At 43.3% G+C, this 22014-nt stretch overlaps 3 protein-coding genes across 3 annotated transcripts; 1 reads left to right on the plus strand and 2 right to left on the minus strand.

The window, feature by feature from the left end:
- Positions 1 to 1321: 1321 nt before the first annotated feature.
- LOC102714525 lies at positions 1322 to 3999 on the minus strand. The gene is made up of 8 exons (XM_040528035.1): positions 3703 to 3999; positions 3512 to 3579; positions 2850 to 2997; positions 2687 to 2767; positions 2370 to 2456; positions 2111 to 2196; positions 1861 to 1981; positions 1322 to 1602 (listed from the first exon to the last, which is right to left on the minus strand). The coding sequence occupies exons 1-8, from the start codon at positions 3961 to 3963 to the stop codon at positions 1528 to 1530; spliced, it is 927 nt and encodes a 308-aa protein (XP_040383969.1). The 5' UTR covers positions 3964 to 3999; the 3' UTR covers positions 1322 to 1527.
- A 6057-nt stretch (positions 4000 to 10056) lies between these two features.
- LOC102714799 (cytidine deaminase 1-like) lies at positions 10057 to 11283 on the minus strand. The gene has a single exon (XM_040526268.1). The coding sequence runs from the start codon at positions 11111 to 11113 to the stop codon at positions 10172 to 10174; it is 942 nt and encodes a 313-aa protein (XP_040382202.1). The 5' UTR covers positions 11114 to 11283; the 3' UTR covers positions 10057 to 10171.
- A 6773-nt stretch (positions 11284 to 18056) lies between these two features.
- LOC102715082 (putative Peroxidase 48) lies at positions 18057 to 19665 on the plus strand. The gene is made up of 3 exons (XM_015840942.1): positions 18057 to 18456; positions 18588 to 18942; positions 19039 to 19665. The coding sequence occupies exons 1-3, from the start codon at positions 18130 to 18132 to the stop codon at positions 19461 to 19463; spliced, it is 1107 nt and encodes a 368-aa protein (XP_015696428.1). The 5' UTR covers positions 18057 to 18129; the 3' UTR covers positions 19464 to 19665.
- The last annotated feature ends 2349 nt before the right edge of the window (positions 19666 to 22014 follow it).

A 22014-nucleotide genomic window follows, 5' to 3' on the forward strand; every position in this document is an offset into this window, starting at 1 on the left:
AGCACTGTTGTTCCTCCCAGCGACAGGAGCAGCAGGAGGAGTGGTGGCCCCTGCCGGCGTTGACAGCACTGTTGTTCCTCCCAGCAGGAGGAGTGGTGGCCCCGGCGGCGGTCTTTGCGGCGGCGGTGTTCTTCTTGATGAGCACGTCCTCGTCAATCTCAACGGTGAGGTCCTCCTTGGATAGCCCCGACACGTCGAACCACAAGGTCACGGCGTCGCTCTTCTCCTCCCCCTCCTCTCCCGGAGCTCCTCCACGAAGAACCCTAGCGACGTAAACCTTAGCGCCGGGGAGAGAAAGGAAGAAGACGATGCGTTACCGGCGAGAAGACAGCGGAGAGCGCGCGGGGACGTCAGATGAGAAGAGGTAGAGGTCACCGTCTACGTCGGTGTTTTTTTAATAAGGACTACATCCCTAATAGTTATATACAGACGTGTTTTTTTCCTGTTTTTTACAAGAATTATTATTTTTTTAATAAGGACCTCATCCATATGCAAACTCAGTAATTAGAAAATCAAATGGCTGATTCAGACTCAAATCATCACTGACATCACAAATGACTTGGTATTTGAAGGAATTTAGGTAAAAGTTTTGACCGACTAAAGTCCTACGCATGAAGGTGGGTCTAAGAGTTGCCTTCGGTACTCTAGTCACTTCGGACATCGTCAAGTCGTCTAGAGGACAATCATCTTTCTTTTTAGTTTATGAATTTGAAGTACTCCTACCAACGAAGATGGGTGCACACGCGCAAATATGATGAGCTGGAATGACACCGAGTAAGGTTGAGCGGCGGCGAGGCCGCTCCGAGAGCGAGTGCACCCTCGTGATCGCGGCTTGTTGCTACTCCGGCGTGGCTCTCGCGTGGGGCCGCGCGCCGTCACGGTGGTGCCCTGAGGCAATGGGTCCGCTTGGCCGATGAACTACGCTAACGTCTTGTCTAATCTGTGTTCTTTTAAACACTTCTCTAATCTCCACTGTCCTATTTTCCATGCGCCTTTATTAAACTGCTAAACAATATATCTTTTAGAAAAAAGTTTTTACAAAAAGTTGATTTAAAAGAGCATTTTTTTTATCTTGAGGAGGTACAGTGAGATACCACTCTAGAATTTGGTATTTTCTAGTATCTAAGGTATCCGGAGATACTAAATTTTATATATAAAACAGTGGTATCTCCTGACGCCTTAAGGTAAAATTTAAGGATGGTAAAATTAATTGATTTAAAATCGTATTAACTATGTGTTAATCCACCCTCCATTTTAATGTTCTAATCCCTCAAACTAACGCAGCATACTGCTATGCTAATTTTGGTAATCGGTATGGCTGCCTTCGCATACGGTAAGTGATCTCATTATTTGGCAATTTCTCATTGCTTTCTTTAATCTACAAACGATTGTTTTGATCTGCACTAACACACGACATATGTGTTTGTATAATTTCTCTATTTACAACAGATAATATATTTGCGCAGCAAACATCACGTTGTGCGTTAGACAAAATCTGTATAGAACGTATGTTACATATGAATTTAATCAAACTACCCTCTTTCTTGACTGGACAACGTACATCGGGTCTGTTCGTCCTGGATTAGGCGATATATCAACAGCCTGTAATAAGAACAGAAAAAAAGAAAAACAATGTTCATATCTTGGGTTCGATTTGTGAGCAGAAAATAAATAGGTATATAATTATGAATAGGGTCGATTGTTTAACTATCATGGTAAATGGTAATGTCTGTCTGGGCATTTTTAGTCCTTGCTAGGAACATGGTCACCGAAAGGACAAAAGTAAAAAATGTGGAATATTTTTGGATGCCCTTAGGATTTCAGGTGTGGACAAATGATTTCAACAAGGAAATATCTTACCTCAGGGGGTTCAAAACTTCCAGCATAATGGAAGTAAGCACCAACTATCCAAGCATGATCAGCATCACCGGTTGATGTCCAGATAGATATAGCCTTAGTCCAAAAGCAGCGATTTGAAAAACTACACCCCAAGTTAAAAACAAATTCAGGACTAGTTGTTGGCATAAAAATCTGGTATAGAGGATTATATATACAAACAGATACTAGTAAATCGCATTCGTCGTGATAGTGAAGTTATGGACTGCATTACCTCATTATGGCCAATCCACTTGGTTTAAGAATTCGTCTCATTTCCTTGAAAACATCAATTGGCTTTGTCAAGTAATCCACACTAACCTATAGGCGAAGCAAACGCACACACAAAATTATACTATCAGATCATACAAACAATCAGATAGGTGCCAAAGTGTAATTCAGTTGTGCCATATGGGCTATATGCCATTTTAAAAAGAAGAGCAAACATTAGTTCATTCAGCAAGACCGGATTTATCATGTAAAGGAAATCGTACCACGTTGGTTATAACATCAAAAGTGTTATCCTCGAAGGGAAGCTTGGGGTTCACATTTAGGTCTTGCACAACATACTCTGTTAGCACCTATTTTCAGAGTGAAACAAAAAGAGATCATTGTCAAAATATATATCTAGGTGAACCAAATCAGTAGAGAACGGACTGCTGCTATCACTGGAAGTTTGACAAATATATGCAGTAGGGCCAATGGTCCCACTGATTTTTAAAAAGAAGGTTTATGTAGATCAAACATAACAATTACTTAAATACACTATCACTTCTCGGAAAACAAACACCAATTTGCTAAGGGCACATACCGGGTTTCTTTTCAATTCGTCTTCATTCATACCCATCCCTACAATCTTGTCCTGTTTGTACCCGGGTGGATAATGGCTCACCTTCATAAGGTATAAACTGTAAGCAACTTTACTGGAAAATATTTAAAAGAAAAATGTTTACTTGAGACACGAAACAACTTACCCAGCTGCTGCACATGTCCAGGAGGGCTACCCCAGGAGTGTTGCTTGGAGGAAGAACTTCTGAGTAGTATTTCGTGAGAGCCTTGATTGCTTGATCATCAATGTGAGTCACATAACGGGGAACCGAGTAGAACAGAGCATCTGATGATCTGTCAGGTGATCAAAATGCATCAATTCAGGTAACCTCTAGCTGGCCAATGCCCCAAAATATTTACCATGTTACTTGTAATAGTTCATAACTTGGGAAAGTATTTTCATCACTCGGTTGGATATCCACTTATTTCTTGCATATTACATAAATAATTATTAAAAAGTTTTAAAAAATTGACAAATATATTAACATAACATATATCACTTTATAAATATGCAAGATCAAATTCGAACTATACAAGTTATAACAAAAATAATAAATTTAATTGCAAGCGTGCGTATACTAGTTTCAGTTTATCTTGTTTCGAAATTTGCATGTCTGTGAAATAATATCGTACATTAACCCATGTTGACATTGTTTTAATTTTTTAATGATTATTCAGATAATATGTAATATGCAAGAAACGAGTGCATGTACAGCCGAGAGATAACTACCTAGGCTAGGAACATCAACAAGTGGCTATCCGAATACTGGAAAAATTGAATGCTCTGCTTCGAGCTACAGCTACTCACTCATCGAAGCGACTGAAGTCTTCAGCCTTAAAAGGGAACTCCTCCGGCCACTCAACATTCTTCAAAATCTACAACCAGTGCACCAAAATTTGAGAATTTACATCAATAAACTAGGCAATCGAGCTTACGAGGGGCGCTTAAGGACAAAAAAAAACAACAAGAAAAACAATAAATGGTATGCGGAATATGACCTGTTCGACCGGGGAAACCCCCTGCCTCGGTCGAGCCGAGGCCACGAATGAGCGTGACGGGGCGCCGCCGGATGCCATGTGGGCGAGCTGGTCGACGAAGGCGGCGCCGAGGCCCAGGAAAACGCGCCGCGGCCGCGCGGCCTGCGGTGGGACGGGAACGCCGCGGGCACGGGGAGCGGCAGCGCGGGCTCGGGGCGGCGTCCTAAGACGGGGCCATCTCAGAGCAAGGAGCGCATGGTGGCGTGGCCCGAGCGTGGCCATGGAGGTGGACGGCGACCGCGGCGGTTGGGGTCCTTGGGGAGGGAGCACGACTTTCTGGTCGCCATGTGTTATGCTCGCCCGATGGGCGCTTCGTGGCGCCACGCGCGTCGCAGAGACGCGGATGCGTCGTGGATTGGTCTGGATCAGTTGGCTCCTGTGAACTGCTGCCACGTCTACTCTGTCAGTGAAACTGCTGTCGCATGAGCAGAGCAAATGGATGTACTGCAAGTCCGACCATGTTTCCGTGCGGTGGAAAACGGAACGCGGGTGTCGCACAGGGAGGGTGCCATTAATCGATATTACATAGAAATTCAATGTTTATATTAATATATATATATGTATGTATTAATGTTACTATTTATTTTAGAGATATTTAAATGTGTCATATAAATAGATATATGTATACCATTATTAATTTGAGCAACCATAAAAATAATCATGATGTGTGAAAGATACAATCTCACGTCAAATAATAATATGTATAGTTTATTTTATTATAAACTATAAAAAACTTGTAATAAAAATATAAAGTGTAGTACCTCCGTTCATATTGTAAGACTTACTAGTCTTGTCTAGATTTATTTATTGATAAATGCATATAATTTGTATATATGTCTAGATTCATTAATATATATATGAAACTAGACAAGGCTAAAAAGTCTTTGAAACGGAGGGAGTAGTAAACATAGGCACAAATATAAGTATAATTAGTTGCCAATAATAGAAATATCAAACTAGCAAAATCAAATGTATTGAGTCTAGATAGGTTAGCTATTGTAGGGTAGACTTTCCTATTTATACGGCTGATGCGGGCGATTAAACGAAAAATCGGATGTAGTTGCTAAATACAGAAATATAATGTTTATTAACGCAAAATGATGGCCGTGTCATCGATAAGTGACGGTTTTACTACCGTCACCAATTAAATGGCCAAATCGGCTGTTTTTCACAACACTGCCTTGTTTGGTTATACGCAACTTACCGATATCACAAAATTACTGCAAAATAAACTTAGGTAAAAACCCTAAAATTAACTCTAAACTTAATGTTGAAAATTCAGAAACACAGAGATAGGGATGCTATCCACTGCCATCATGGCACCTTTTCGCTTATTTAAAGAAAAAAACAAAATAGGATATAACAAAAGAAGAATAATTTCTGAATAACTTTTATATATGGGTTTTCGTGACCTAAAACTAAGGCTGAAAAATAACCTATAATAAGATAACTTTAAAATCAACTTTAAATTTAAAGTTGAAAATTTTAAATTTTAAATTTTAACTTATAAACACAAATCTACACTACCCAAGACTTGCTGACGAAGTGCAGAGTTTCCAAGAGGGCGGCTGAGCAACGAAAGCTTGCGTAAAGTGAAAGAGATTATGGCCACTGGCATAGCAAACCTGTGCAAATGACCTAATGGCTTCTTATATGTTCTGAAACAACTGCTCCGTGGGAACGTGTTAATCCATCATCTGCCGAAAACTTTTGATTTATTAGTGTCTGTTCATGGGAACTTGAATATCTAAGGCTGAAAAGGTTGTTGGGATTTCGGTCATGCGGTCATGGGTTTTAAGCCCACGGTAGAAATAACTTATAACAAAATCTCAAATGCTCGTCTCGCGTGAGATATGCATATGAACTTTATTATCATCTTACTTATTAGAGTATTAGAGGGGAGATGGATTTTTAAAAAGAGATAATGATCCTCTGACGATTTAAGCAATAGTGCGAGAGAACTGTAGAATCATGCAGATGCAGCGTGCTCACTCGTTCGGCAGGCCTAGGCCCAAGCACACGCACATGACATGCATGCGAATGTTAAACCAAAATGTGCTTCTCGTGCTTGCGCAGATTCATTTTTATTCTTACTTTTGTTTTGCTACACTTAATGGATTAATCTAAAGTTTGTTTTGAGATTCTCATTTATATGGTCCATGTGGAGTCCGGATATATAGTCTATATGCGACTTATCCGGTTTAGTTACGAGTTATAGAGATAACACATACATTCTAATCACGTGTCCAGTGTCCTGATCTCTCCACAGTACCAAGTCGTGGCCTCCACGTGAAAAAAACAACTTAAAGAGTTACCACCCCATTTGTACTGCAGCGTCACATGTTATCTACTCTATCCCGCTCGCCGACATGCACCGGTACATCAGGAGAGCAAGTCTGAGAAATAGAAATCGTCATCTTCGACGTCCTATATTGGTAAAGGACGAATAAGGGGTTTTAGCACGCTTGTTGTCCATTCACCTTGGTGCGGTGTGTCTTTCGTCTTCGGTTGCAATGCGATGTCATCAACAAGTGCTGTTTCGCAACGCTTGCGCGGCTGATGCTACGAATGCTCCGGTTCAGAACTTTGGTTCAGAACTGTCAGTACGTTTTAATCATGTTACCTATATTTGAGCTATTCATATGCAATGATTTTATTTATGTCTAGATCACATCCATATGAGATGGTTTTGTTATTTTACTTATTCAATATCATGGTTTATTATGAAATAAATTAAATATGTTTATGCTTATATTTTTTTCAACCATGGTTAATTGCCACGTTTTTAAACTTTTCGTCGTAATTATCACTCTAGGCCCCCTTCAGGCTGGAGACCCACATGGTGTATGTTTAATTCGATAGTTGTTATGCTATCAATCTAGCATACCATTTCAATATTGAAACAATAAAAAATGGTGCCTTTACGAGCCCAAATCCGTTTCCTTTTTTTCTTCGTCGTAATCCAACACTTAACTGACCCAGCAGGGTCACCTCCTGTTTTGTGGTTAATCTACAGGTGTTTCACGGTCATGGACTCATGGTGGCGCTGTGGCAGGGGAGTCTCCTGTTTTGTTCGGAAGAGCAAACTGAAGTTCATATCAACTGAAGATGGGTCACTTCCTCAGAGAGAAATGCGTACCACAATAAGACCAGTCTAAAGGGCACTCTAATGTCATTATAAACTTGCGCTAAAATTTTAACTTATAAAGGGTACTCTGGTAAGAGAATATGGTCACCTCCCCAGAGAAAAATGTTTACCACAGTAATACAACTCTACAAGAACACTCTAATGAGTTATCACTATAAACTCGTACTAAAGTTCCGGACTTATTGAAGGGCTCTGATAATTGAAGATGTTCGCTTTCCCAGATAGATTTTTACCAGAGTCAGACAAGTCTAGAAGGGCACTCTAACGAGTTAGCATCAACTTGTGCAAACATTCTGAACTTATAGGACACTTTGATAACCGAAGATGCGCAATTCCCTGGAGAGAAATGTTTACCACAGTATTATGTATAATACAAGTCTAAAGGGCTTTAAATAACTGAAGAAGGTAGACATGAAATTATGCTCCAGTGTACTAATGCTGAACCATAAGCAAGATTTGTATTTTCTTCAGTGAAGCGACGCAAACAATACCGGTCCCTTCTGTCCGCGTAAGTGTACACCCTCCCATCTTTTTACTTTTGAACGTGCTTATACGCTAAAATTTAAATATTTAACATTAAATTTGAAGTTGATTTTAAAATTTTTTGTCATAGTTTGTTTTAGCTTTGACTTTAAAATTGCTAATAACACGTATATAAAGATTTTATTCACAAATTATTTTATATTCATAAATATGCTGTTTTAATCATCACCCCCAATAGTTTGGGCATTTGGTAACATTTTTGTCATCCTTTGGCCCTTGGGTGTTTGGTTAGTTCTCAAGCCGTGGACATGGGCTCTTCTAGCTTCACACCTTCACTGAAACAATCGAACTGGTACCTAGTTATGTGTACTTGTGCAGTGATGCTGCTAGCATGTGAATTTGTACTCGAATATATGCCAGTGTGTCATTGCTTGATGAATTTCAGTACCAACAACTACCAAGGAGCAATTGCGCATTTGTTGGCTACCCATCCGCAAGAAAGAAAAGGAGGGTGCGGTCCAGTACAGCCATGCATACGCACAAGACGTGAAATCTTGGGACCTACTGCCAGTTCCGAATCAACAGAAAAATGCTGATGACAACTGCGATGCGGACGCACACGATAGCGAGACGTCTGTCCGGCTTAAACATAGGGTGTGCAAGGCACGGCGAGGCAGTTGTTTTTAGCAGTTTCTTTACAGTTTTCTTTTTTTTTTCCCCCTCCTTCCAAACAAGGTGAATATGCTGCTGGATGTACTGAACTGAACCACCACTTTGAACCGTCCATGGCTACCAGACAAGTAGACAACCCATTAGCAGGATAGCAGCTCATGACCTTGTAGGCGATGATTATGCGTCATGATTGCTATTTATATTTGACGCGACAGCTGATTAGATCACAGTCTGAGATTAGTTTAGTACTAGCTGTTTGCATTACAAAAACAGAGAGAACAACCGACACGGGATCTCGCCTTCCAGATCTGTCCTGGAACTCATGGAGCTAGCTCCAAACTCTTGCCGGAGGGTTAGTTGTTGGCTCTTCTGCGAAATTTACCGTGCTACATTTTCTTTCTTCTTCTACTGCATGTTGCGTTTACTCTGTCCTGCGATACCTGCCCTGTCCAGTGAGAGAAAAACAAATCGTCCAAGGCAATTTGGCGTTGGTTGCAGAGCTTGTTCAAGCTGTCGAGCACAAGCTAGCTCGCGTAACCATCCGAAAGCGACTTGTTTGGACGCATGGCCCGTTTAGCAACTCCTAATCTAACAACCCAGTCAGAAATTTATGGCTCCCCTTTTCTATTAAGATTTAAGACTAGCATATTCCCGCTGCGTTGCAACGATATTTTATTAAAGAAACACTATTAGCATGTTATTAAAGTAGAGCTAAGAAAAATAGTTTGATATATAGATCTTAGCTATTTTTCCTTTGAAAAATTATGAGAGAGTTGATAATAGGATAGGTGACAGATTCATCATCATTCACCACCATTACTACTCATCTTTATAGGAGTATAAATCATATCAGTACCCTATCATGGACCATCCATTTCTACTGTCTAAGGTTGCAGATATCCCTGGTACTCTCATCTACTAAGGGGCTGTTTAGTTTTCAATTTTTTTTCCTAAAAACATCACATCAAATCTTTGGACATCTAAATGAAGCATTAAATATATATAAACATTAAAACTAATTACATGGTTATGGAGAAAATAGGGAGACAAATCTTTTGAGTCTAATTAGAATGTGATTAGCCATAAGTGCTACAGTAACCAACATGTGCTAATAACGGATTAATTAGACTCAAAAGATTAGTCTCGCGGTTTCCAGGCGGAATCTGAAATTTTTTTTATAATTAGACTAAGTTTAATACTTTAAATGTGTATTTAAAGTTTTGATGTGATGTTTTTGTAAAATTTTTTTCAAACTAAACAACCGCCAAAAGCAAGAGGGTCAGCATAATCCTAATTCAAGGCTGACATGCACATGAAATTTCCTGCCAGAAAACAACGCAAGAAAATGCTTGTATGAGACTGTCTTGACCGCAATTCTGTAATTGCACTTGCATGACCCAACTAAAAGAAAAAGGGAAGGATAGGTTTCACCGTTTTCGACAAAATGATTTTTTTGGGGAAATGTCTTGTCCAGAACAGGTTAAATGTCCACCATTGCTTTATTCCGTGGGCAACTAACTGGTACTACTTTAAATACTTTAAATCCAGTCTCACAAGAAAAGTTCATAAAGCTATCACTTATGTGTGTTTGAGGCTTGCAAGAAAGAAGAACCAGCTTGCATGATTGGATAATCAGTAGTGACCACAGCATGACCCACTGTGCGTGTGATGTACAGCCATTTTTCCCATGATAATATTACCCTACCATGTTGTGTTTAATTAAAACTACTAAATTTCATGCGAGAGATGGAACAATCCGGAAATACAACCACACTAGCAACAATTTACCTCCACTACTTTCGAGGTAAATACATGCATCATTCTAGCCCAGTTATATACTTCAGCAATTTTTCTAATCCAGTTATATACTTTGGTAATTTAGACTTCCCTTTTTTTCCCTTAGAATACACACACAAACAGAAGAATACTAATCAATCTGACCAAGTGGGCCCCAACTGTCAGTGTCCACCAGCTAACGTCCAGTGCCATGTGGAATTAACAGCTCACCCAGCTACACAAGGTTATTTCCATCTCATTTTATTCTTAACCTTTTTTTATAAACATTATCTCGTTCCAATCTCACCTCCTACACTCCCTCCCAACCACCACGGGGATCAGAGATGCGCATCATGCATCGGACGGCTTATAATTGTACACGTGGAAGCTGGCCTGTGGGGCCACGGCGGCAAGGAAGATCCTGGCCGTCGCTTCCTGCGCCACCAACGCCGCTTCCTTCTCAACGAGCGCCGCCGCCACCACGTCTCCGGCGGGGCCGCCCCCGGCGGCCACCATCCCTATGATGGCCGCCTGAACGGGGCCTAGTGTTGGGTTATACGCCGCGGACTCCAGGCAGCCCCCGGCGTACACCCTCCCTTCACCGTCCGCCACGGCGAATCCCGACGGGCACCCGCTGTACGGCGCGTGCGCCGCCCGCGCGGCTGCCTCCGCTGCCTCCCTCAGGCGTGCCTCTAGGTCACCGTCAGCGAAGCCATTGGCGACGGCGGCGGTGGGGCCGCCGAGGGGGTTGTCGTGCGGTTCGAGGACGAGGGGGACGTGCTTGGCGAGGAGGTCATGGGGCCCGAAGGGGCGGGGCAGGAGGGACGCCACCGTGCGCCACTCGGGCGCGCAGCCGTCCTCCGCGTCGGAAGTAACCAAGATGCGGATCCCACCGGCGCCGCGAATCTCCTGGAGGAACTGGCGGCAGTGGCCGCAGGGCATGTGGGAGACGGCGACGGCCCGCAGCTCCGGCTCCCCCGCGGCGGCGGCGTTCGCGACGAGGAACTGCTCGGCGTGGACGGAATGGGACAGCGGGAGGCCCCGGAACTCGAGGTTGACGCCGGCGTAGACGCGGCCGCTCGCGCCGAGCCCCACGGCGCCCACGGGGAACCGCGAGATCGGGGCCCGCGCGCGCCGCATCGCCGACGGGACGAGCAGCGGAAGCAGGTCCTCCACCGTCTCCACCCCGGCGGCCGCCGCCGCGCGCTCGGCCTCCTCCGCGCTCATCACGAACCCCGGCAGCTCCACCGCCGCGGTAGCGTCAGTCTTCGGCGCCACTTTCTCCTCCCCCATTGCTGAGATCTGACACTGATCTGTGCAAACACTATACGATTTGCGCCTCAAGGTTCAAGAAGCTGTGCTCATACGTTTCCTCAAAGTGTGGAGGAGATGAGAGGAGAAGAGGGGTCGGGGAGGGGGAGGCTTACTGGCTGTGGCGTGACGGTATTTATAAAGGACACGAGCGAATTGTTTGTTCTTCTCTTTTTTTCTTAAGGTTGTTTTCGAAAGGAAAACGATGCGCACCGATAAATCTCACCCGCTAGGTTGCATTCGACGTGTCACGGCGCAGTCTGACCACTTTGCCACGTTGGCGACCCAAATGATATGGCTGCCAGGTAACCAAACAAGTGTTCATGCGGGGCCGGAAAATGTGACAAAGAAAATTAACATGGGACCAAATGGTTTATATCAACCCAGAGATCATTAGTCTGGTACAAAACCAGAATTCTGATGGTACTATTCTCGACTAAAATGCATTCAATCATGTCGGCCAAATTTGGCCGGAGATATTTAATCAGAAGGTCCAAATAATCGTCCATTTGCTAGTTGCTACCAACCCTGTAATCGGCAAGAAATGCACGGTGCGTGCTACTTACACAGAAAATACAAAGACGTCCCGCTTCGGGAGAAAAATGAAAATGAAAAAAAAAAAACTGAGACGTCGCTCGCTTTCGTGGTCCTTTCCTTGCAAATGTGCGGCTCACAGTAACATGGATGTTGATGGGGGGAGGTCTGGCCCATGATATAATTGAAACAACCTTCATCATGGAATTGTTAAATTTTCTCGGTCTAGTTTGCCAGCCTCGTATGATTCACGTTCGCGTGTAAAATATTGTTACGCGGGGCGTGTCCATGCAGATCCCATCGCGCCGTCTCGCGTCCAATCTGATCGCTTTCGCTCTTCGGGCAAAAACGATCACTATACGCTTTGCACGCCCGGGTGCATGGCTCGCTGTTTGGAACGATCAGCAACCAATGGCACAGCGACACGATATGTTGATGCTGTCCGGTTGATGTGAAAGAAAACTTGCACGGTTTAAGGGGGTGAAAAACGACGGGTGTCATTTGGGTGATTGGATCAGATTAAGAAACTTATAGTACAATAAATGCTATAATTAAGTTATAAACATATTTTAAAAAGGTAAAATAGGAGAGAAGATCAGTAGGCTATAAATTTATAGCCAGCTACAGCACTGACTCCAAGACACACAGTGCGTGTATGACATTTGTGATATGATAGTATATGTTTTGTAGATAGCTATAGTATGAATTAGCTATTATATTGACTATAAATAAAATACAACTAGTAGTTGGCTATACTATTGAATTTTCTCTAAAGCACAGTTGCCTGAAGAAACTTTGGGCTTGTTTTAGGGAACTTTTCCTAGCTGCAGCTTTTTCCAAAAGTTGCTTCTGTCAGAAGTTACCCCAAACGATCCACAACTTCTGAGAATATGTAGTTACAGATTTTGAAAAATAAACTAAGAATCCAGAAACTGGAGAAACTGGGTTTAGAAGCTTTTCCAGATTCTCAGAAACTGGCTCCCAAGCAGCTACTTCTCAGAATGTAAACCTCCCTAAGCATGCCCTTTATAACCCAGGAAAGAGAAAGCTCTGTTTAAGAATTAATCATCGTTCCATTATCTCAACTGAATGTCCGAATGAATGCAACGCCTCGTCGTGTCCGAGTTAGGGCGAGGCGTTGATGGGGGGAAGGATGTGGAGGTGTCATCGGTGTGTGTGCTTTCGAGCAAAGCTGCCATTGACGGGGACTCCTCGCTCTCTCTCAGCGCACACAGGTTGCAGGAAAGCCAAGTGAAGCGTGCATCGGACTTGCACTAAGCTGATGCAACAAAAGGGCCATGCACTCGGCAAAGCAACACAAGCACGTTGAGAGATGTGGGTTTGTGGCATGTGACTCTTCGTCGCCGTGTGATTGCTTAGCCCGGTGTCCAAGCAAAGCAGAGCAGGCCCTGGTCTGAGAACTATAGTTCACCTAAAGGAATATGGAAATGGAGATAACCTATCATGTACAATTCATTTTGGCCTAATTTCATATTAATCTATTACTGGCTCCTTTGGTTCTATAATATGCTATGGTACTTTGCTTACATTTTACGATTTACCATCGTATATGGTACAATTTTATCCGAATAACCAAAATAGCCTTAGGAAAAAGCTTCCAAGTCCTGGTTAAAATTTTTGAAATATCATACTGTAACCTCGCAAACTATCCAAGGTTGTACAGGTCATAATGTTTTTCCATCATACATAATTATATAAGCTCTTGTCAAAGGGCATTTTGTCCTAAGAGTATTTCGGTTAGTATGACAAAACTTATACAGTACAAGTGAAGGCTAATTAAAGGGTAATGGAAATTCGTATAGGTTAAAGAAAAAGGACGATTATGTATGGAATTGAGCGAAATCTGTGATAGATCATGAAACATGTCCAAACTCAAAAATACAAACTCAATCCATCCTAAAATATAAGCATCTCCAGAGTTGGCCACGGATACTTAAAAAATGAAAAAGATCCATTTTACTCCACGGAACTATTTCATTGGAGCACTTAGCCCCCTAAGCTATTTTTTGGTTCAATTTACACCCCCAAAATATTAAAAATATTTCACTTTAATTTCTAGCACTGCTCTATTTTTGTTTCTCTTATTAGTCATAGTTTACACTGAAATTACGATAGAATGATAGATACATTACAACATATGTCTCACCACTTCTATTTTTGTTTCTCTCCGTACATTACAACATATGTCTCACCAGTCTTTTAGAATCTTTCAAACTGTGCCACCATAGATAGATTTAAACATCAATATTTGAAGAGCATTTTTCTCATCCTTAAGAAGGTACCATGAGGTACCACTGTTTTCTACGTAAAATTTGGTACCTTCTAGTATCTAAGGTACCAAGAAGTACCAAATTTTACGTAGAAAACAGTGGTACCTCATGGTATCTCCTCAAGGATGGGAAAAATGCTCATATTTGAAAGTTCAAGCAAATAGTCATGAAAAAATTCAAAATATTTTTAAACTTTGATAATGATGTCACTATGGCTCTAAAAAATTCAGCTTAAAATTTGTATTAACAATAACAACAAAATAAATGTTATGTAGTGAACTAAACAATTTTTAGTAGTTTAGGGGGTAAAAAATAAGCCAACATATAGTTTAAGGGGATAAATGGTCCAATCAATTAGTTTGGGGGAGTAAATGGACCTTTTTTTCATTAAAAGAAAGTTAGAAATGATTCTAGAAAAATTAAGATTGGTTGAAAAGAGAATATAGGTAGAGAAATTACATGGAGAATTGTTATGATTTGTTGAGATAAGGAGATAAGTAGAGGAATAACTTTATTTTTGACAAAGAAAAAGTGGTAGAAATAGCCCAGTTTTATAATGGAGGGAGTAAGTAGATTCTATCTTAAACTTTTGTCATGCCTCGCGTGTAGGCTGTTCTTTTGTAATAAAAGGATTAATTGATTAATGTGAGTGTTTTTCAAACCTCTAAACAAAACAATTTTCATTAGATAATTTTATATTTGACTTTTATATTTTCATAAGGTATTTTATATGCCAATTTTACAAAAAAATGAATGTGTTTATCAACTTTACCATAGCTAATTTAATTGTTTGCACAATCTAATAATTATCACAAATTATTCATCTATTGAGCACAAAAGAACACGTGATAGAGAACATTACAATATACTAAAGAACACTAGCACCTCATCTAGACCATAGAGCACCTCGTAAAATGGCAGACAAAAGATAGCTATTTCTAGCATAGCATATAATGATTTTTTTTATTTTTAAAACCAAATCATCTCAAAACTTATTTTTAAATTTGAACCTTTGGCCCACATGAGTCTAAGCTTGTGTAGGCAAATACAATACCACGCCAATTTAGATAGTGTGCCAGTATTACTTAGTCACGCTAATGAGAATTACGTATAAGAAAAAATAGTGGCATGTCATGTTAGTGTTATTTGGTCAAATTAGGCGAGGTGGCATAGTTAAAAGGTTTAAATTTTAAAATAGGCTTTTGGAATGTTCAGAAACAAAAAGTATACATAATGCCATGCACCACTCCATTAAAAATCATTATTTCAACTTCTTTCCCTTGAAAATCTCCCACTTATTTGAGTTTAAAGCACAACTGGCAAACACAGTATAAGAGTATATGCTCATAATACATGTATACTCACAGTAAACCCTATTCTCTCTAAAATCTAGACTGACATATCTTAAAATTAAGGAACAGCTCGTGACAAACACATTGACACATATATCACTATCAATAAATAAATAATTAATAGTAAATAGTACTTTAATCGTGTGGATAGGTCCCACCACGAGGAGTATATACTCTATAACGCATTATGCTCTAGCTATTTTTGCCATTTCACAGCCTTATAATCCATTTGGATGAAATATGTCCAGTTTTATAATTCATGTTGAAATCAAAATCGACGAGTTAAGGATCATAAAGTGTTTTTCCCATCATCATATAGTCGCATTATTCATAGCTCTTAACTTTCAATCCCACCCCGGCCCCCACCCATCTAGTCTCACCGAGGGCAAGTTTTTGTTGATGCCGTCCCTGAGAAGTCAGACTCAGAATCACACGTAACAACCAGTCAATCATAGAAAAAGACCAGGATCGCACAAATATTCCTGCCTATCTTGCGTCGTGAAGACACCCTCGCTGCTGGATAAGTTCTTATTCTCTGTTCCGAACTGAATTTTATCTACACTTCTTTTTTCCCCCATTAATACCTGATCACTCATCTCTTCGTTCTCAAATCCGAGAAGGATAAAGAGATTCGCCGATATGATGCAGCACAACGACGTGCCGTGTTATCTCACCTCGACGGAAGCACCCACGGCCGCCGGATCGCGCAGTCGCGCCGTCGCGCGACGCCGAGGTGCTAGCTACCTTCCTGTGGTTGACACACTTGATAGTTGATACTTGACACCGCGCGCGCACAAGGCCGTTACGGCTCGCACCATAAATAAATCCTCCAGATTCCGGTTAGTGTGGGCAGGTGGCGGTCGCATCTTTGGGATCAATCAAACGCCGGCCGCGCGCACACTTTGCCCCCATCGAAGCGAGCAACCGAGCAAGTGTATGCATGATGCTCCTCTTATCCACCGGGAAATCGTATTCCGGTTGCCGTGCGCCCGTGATGCGGCATCTCCTACGAGCCGTCATCCTCACAATAGAACCGGAATCTGCGCCCGGTGATCGGCTGGGGTGGCTATCTCACGACCGGAGGTGGTCGTAGTCATCTACTACTGTAGATTCCAGATTTCCGGGTGTGTCGCCCGTTCGTTTGGTCCGCTGCCAGCAGCTGTTCCACTCGCAATTTGGGGAATAATTAACTTTTTGCCACTCTTAGAAATGACATTAACATATTTACCACTGGACCCACATGTCATAGATACATGAGGACCCACGTGTCATAGACAGCAGGTGGCAAATATGTAAGGTGCTATTTTTAAAAATGGCAAAAAGTTAAATCTCCCACAATTTGGCGTGTCCTTGTCTCGAAAGGGTCACAGCCAGTCAGGAAACTACAGTACGTATTGCGCTCGCCGCTAGGATCAGAGAGGGATCATGGCAGAAGTTGACAGTGTACTATACTGCCTATCGGGAACCGTATGCTATACCACCAAAATGCACTAAAGTTATAGGGGATAATTACAAATTTATCACTAGTTTAAAACATTATTGTAAAACTGTCACTAAAAAATTGTAAAAATGTTTCTAGAACTGTTATTCTAGTGACATCTTTGCAATTTTAAAAAAATTAATGTCAAATTTGCAAAAGCCCCAAATTATATACTGCATCCATCTCAAAATAATTTTATCCTTTTAGTTTAAATTGGTAAAATTATTTTAGGAGGATTGAGTATTCAAAATCACCAAAAAAAATCCAATGTGCAACCTACTGTTGTACTATAAAATTTTATCCCAAAATCGATGTATAACTATTACGAGTGTATCACCTCTTTTTACTTTGGAGAACTTGGTGTTTGCTTGTCTGATTTTGAATTTAGGATTAATTTTAGAGATTTTCTTTTGTCGCTTTCATTGCCCGGCCTTTTTTTTGTGATTGGTAAGAAGAGAAGTAAAGATATATTTTTAAAATTAAAGTTTAAAATTTAAACTTGTTTTGGATTATAATTCAAACCCAATGCTCCGTTTGGAATAGGATCAAATTATGTATGCATGAAAATTTTGCCTTCATCTTCATGGCGTCAATTTACTACATGCATACGGCATACCTAGTTAGTCACATTCACATTTCTTGACACTGCTCCATTACCTTTTGTTTATGCGTTCTCACTCCGTATACAATGAGCACAGGTGGGTAGTTCCATGGTGTCATGGAAGTGGTAACTATAAGTTATGGTTTATAATTCTTGCAGTATAACAAAATATTTTTCGATTCTTTTTCACAAGAACTACGTTTTTTTTTTGTTAACCTCCTCCATCTTCATTCTGCGCGCCTACCCGATCTGCGAATCGGTGAAATATCCCATTTTTTTGTATCTTCATGGCCCTGCTAGTTAGCTGCTAGCCTGCTATGCAAAGTTGCATTCACAAAACAGACTAAGCAGAGCATTGGACCATATTGTTTTTGCTGACAGCACAGCTAGTACACGCAAAACAGAATAAGCAGAGCATTGGACCATATTGTTTTTGCATTAACGATCTCTATTTTGACCTTTTGACAGAGTCTAGAACAACATACCAACACGATGGTACATGCTTTATTTACCTTGCATCAGGTTCCTGTACGTTCAGCACTGTGCAACAAAGCCACAAGCCAACGTACGTTACGAAATTGTGCAAACGGAGGCAACGCGCGGACGTTTTTCATGTCTTGGTTTAATGGTTTCCCGCCCATTTTAAAAGAATCGTCGCACTGACGGCTTCACCTGATCGCCTCCTAAATCCTCGGTCCCAGACACCAACGTCGGAAACAGGAACGGATCGGAAGCTAGCGATGGTAAGACATGATTCGGCGAGTGGCTTGCGTTTTGCGGCCGTCTCGTTGATCCTGTGCACCGCCAACGTCTGTACGGGGGCCGGACTCTCCTCTTACGCGCTCCTGCTCGACGACGACGAGGACGACGGAGGAGGCGGCGACGGCTCGTCTTCCTTCTCCTTCACTCCGCAGATGCAACCGCGCGGGCTGGTGTTCGGGTTCTACGACGAGACGTGCCCCGACGCCGAGGCGATCGTGGCCTCCACCGTGCGGGAGCTCTACCTCGCGGACCCCAACGCCGCCGCCGCGTTCGTCCGGCTCTTCTTCCACGATTGCTTCATCCACGTACGTCCGAACCGAACTCCTCGTCCCATGCCGTCGTCTCATGGGAGTCACGGTGTCCTTCCTACACGCGCACGCTTGACACGACGCCAAGGAGCTTCCTTTTTTTTCGTGACGCGCGTGCGTGCGTGCAGGGGTGCGACGCCTCGGTGCTCCTGGACCGCATCAACGGAGAGAAGTCGGAGAGGGACGCCGCCCCGAACCAATCGCTGAGAGGCTTCGGCGCCGTCGAGAAGGTCAAGGCGAGGCTGGAGGCGGCGTGCCCGAAGACCGTCTCCTGCGCCGACATCCTGGCCCTCGCCGCGCGGGACAGCCTCGTCCTGGTGGGCGGTCCCAGCTATCCCGTGCTCACCGGACGCCTCGACAGCGCAAGGGGCTTCTACGACGAGGTAGGCGCGCGCATCCCGTCGCCGAACGCCACCTACGCCGTGACGCTCGACGCGTTCGCCCGCCGCGGGTTCACCGAGCGCGAGACCGTCGCGCTCTTAGGTCCGTCCGTTATCCGTCTCTGTCAGACCATTGCTCTCTATGTTGTGAAGGTATCGTGTCCATGCGTGCATCTGATTCTTGTTGGCGCTGTAGCAGGAGCACACAGCATCGGGAAGGTGCAGTGCAGATTCTTCAAGGACAGGATCTACAGCTTCGCCGGGACAGGCGAGCCTGATGACTCCATCGACGCCGACATGGTCGAAGAGATGCGCGCGGTGTGCGGCGGCGACGGCGACGGCGCGGCGCCGATGGAGATGGGGTACTACAGGCAGGGGCGAGAGGTGGGTTTCGGCGCGCACTACTACGCGAAGCTTCTCGGGGGACGGGGCATCCTGCGGTCGGACCAGCAGCTCACGGCGGGGAGCACCGTGCGGTGGGTGCGCGTGTACGCGTCCGGGGCGCACGGCGAGGAGATGTTCCGCGAGGACTTCTCGCGTGCGATGGTTAAGCTTGCCGCGCTTGAGCCGCTCTCCGGGTCGCCTGGCCTCGTCCGGGTCCGCTGCTCGAAACCCGAAGGGTAGTTCGGACTTGCCGTGCATTGGCCATGAAAATAGAGTTGATAAATCAACCTCACTCTGGTTCAGAAAAAGCACACACATGAGTTAGAGTATGGAGCAACCCGTCTATTCCATGTTGTCATTTTGTATACTCCATGTTTGAATGTATGTAATCAATTTTATAGAGAAAAATGCATCAATACTTCATCAAATTTAGCGAAGTTACATTTAGAACTAAACTAAAACACCCTGTGTTTGATAACATTCGTTTCATATTGTAATATTTTCTAGTCTTGTCTGGATTCATGTACCGATAAATTTATATATACATATATATCTATATTTATTACCATAAGTATGAATCTAGTCGAGCCTGAAAGCCTTAGGCCTTCTTTGGTTGAAAGAAAATTCACAGGAATATTAGAGGATTTCATTACTATATGAATTTTTCTAACAAAGCTCTTTGAATCAAAGGAATGAATCCTATAAAATTCCTATAGAATGTCTCTTCCCATACAAGTTTTGGAGGAAATTTAACAAGAGGTAGAACCTTATGGAAAAAAATCCTTCGAGTCTTTATCTCTCCTCAAATTCCTCTGTTTTTCCTATGGTCTAATCAAACAGTTATTCCTACATTTTTCCTATGTTTTGTAATTCTCTGTTTTACGCTTATATTCCTGTCAGAATCCTATATTTTTTAAATTTCTCTATTTTTTCATTCCTATGATTTAAATGGCCCTTACGGTCTTAAACGAAGGGATTACATTGTAACTATTTAGACTTCGGTCTACGCTTGGCCTTAGACATAAAAGAGTCAATTATCTTTTTCTCACTAATATTGGAGAAGATGTCTTACTCAATATACGTGACTAAGCAATAATTCAATAAATCATTACATATATTGTTTCTCGACATAGTTTTCACTAGGCTCAATGCAGAAAACACCCTCTCAACACTTGATGTTGCCACAGGTAAGATCAATCCTAATTTAAGAAGAGAATACACCAAATCGTAAAGAACATGCTTGTTTGTTTCAACAAGTAAATAATGAGTAAATATTTTTCAATCTAATTTCTAAATTTCTAATAACATTATAAGCTTTTAGCAACCATAACTAAGTGACTAACAAAGTAACAGAGAGAGAGAGACACATACAGACAGAATTCACACTCACAGCACAACATTAGGGAAAAGGAAGGCAACAAGCCAGCAAGCAAGGGGGCTGGGCGCCTGGGCCGCCGAGCGACCCCACGATGGCGTGCACTGTGCGGCGGTATGCCGGCAGGGGCAGCAGCGTGCCGCTTGGTCATCGGATGCGGGGCGTGGTTGGGCGGGCCGGGCGGCGGAGCCGCCGGCCGCGGGCGGGAGACAAAGGCCAAAGGGGGCGGCGGCGCGGCGCCGCCAACGCGCGGGCTCGAGCTGCCGAGCGGGCGACGACGCAACGGTCGACGGGGAGGCAGGCGGACGGTGGCCGACGATGGGGAGCGGGGGCCAGGGGGGCGGCGTTGCCGGTCGCCGGTCGGGTTGCCGTCGCGGGGCGGCGCACGTGCGCCCAGCGGCCAGCGCCCTCATGGCCTCACTGCCTCAGTGCCTTACTCCATGCGTCGATCTCCAGCCAGCAACAGCAAACCCTAGTCTTTCTAAGGGCGTCCGCAGCTAACACTGAGTCAGCTAGCTATTTGTTTGTACACGTCAGCATGTATCCTATACGGAGAAAAGAGAATGCGCACAAAAAATCGAGCCAGCGATTCCCTCGTCGCTTATCTCGCACACGGAACGATGAGCTAAATTGTCGGCCTCCTCGCCTTCTACTAGCGATTTCGGTCGGACTTCTTTCCGCATACAGATCTGTTGTGCGCGTGAATCCTTCTTTTCCCCCGTCCGTTGCGCGCGAATCCTCCCCTTTCTCCCGCGTCCACCGTGCGCAACAATCCATCCCAATCCAGCTGCTCCCACCCTTCCGATTTAGTTCCAGAGCCTGCAAAACCAAAGGTCGGTTCCTCTTCCCATCCATCCTCTTCCCATCTCTCTTTCTCTGCTCTATTCAAATCTGTATGATTCGTTACAAGGGACGTGATTCAAAGATCTAAAATCCATTTGTTGCTTGTGGTGATGAGCCGCCGGAGCAAGTGAGAGATGGCTCCGCCACTACATCAGACTGAATCTACTCCTTCGTATCATACTGGATCCGCTCGTGCTGCTGGGAATCAAGTCCCTACTCCGGTTCCTACATTTCTTGGTGGTGGTTCTATTATTCCTAGTAACAGAGGTCAAGCAGGTAATTGATTTTGCTAGCTGGTGATAGCTGTCGGCCGCCGACGCTACTTGCTGCATGTCTGCCTTGCTGCTGCATGCTGTTGCATGCCTTGCTGCTGCGTGCTGTTGCTTGCTTGGTGCTAGCCGCCCGCCGCCGGCATCCCTTGCTAGTTGTCTGCCTTGTTTAATTAATTGGTGTTTGTTCGATTAATAGATTATATTAAGGTGCTACTGACTGCTATCTACTAATAACAAGTACCATTATCAATTAATCTTTAAATTTATCATCTATTAGATATTCATGTGCATATGTATGACC

This window comes from Oryza brachyantha, chromosome 1 (genome assembly GCF_000231095.2).
Source record: "Oryza brachyantha chromosome 1, ObraRS2, whole genome shotgun sequence".
Taxonomy (NCBI): Eukaryota; Viridiplantae; Streptophyta; class Magnoliopsida; order Poales; family Poaceae; genus Oryza; species Oryza brachyantha.

Coding starts and splice junctions, on each gene's coding strand:
- LOC102714525 (XM_040528035.1), bottom strand. CDS start 3,963: ATGGCCACGCTCGGGCCACGCCACCATGCGCTCCTTGCTCTGAGATGG. Junction 3,580..3,702: donor GGGTTTCCCCGGTCGAACAG/GTCATATTCCGC, acceptor CACTGGTTGTAG/ATTTTGAAGAATGTTGAGTG. Junction 2,768..2,849: donor TGGACATGTGCAGCAGCTGG/GTAAGTTGTTTC, acceptor TACCTTATGAAG/GTGAGCCATTATCCACCCGG.
- LOC102714799 (XM_040526268.1), bottom strand. CDS start 11,113: ATGGGGGAGGAGAAAGTGGCGCCGAAGACTGACGCTACCGCGGCGGTG.
- LOC102715082 (XM_015840942.1), top strand. CDS start 18,130: ATGGTAAGACATGATTCGGCGAGTGGCTTGCGTTTTGCGGCCGTCTCG. Junction 18,457..18,587: donor TCCACGATTGCTTCATCCAC/GTACGTCCGAAC, acceptor GCGTGCGTGCAG/GGGTGCGACGCCTCGGTGCT. Junction 18,943..19,038: donor CGAGACCGTCGCGCTCTTAG/GTCCGTCCGTTA, acceptor GCGCTGTAGCAG/GAGCACACAGCATCGGGAAG.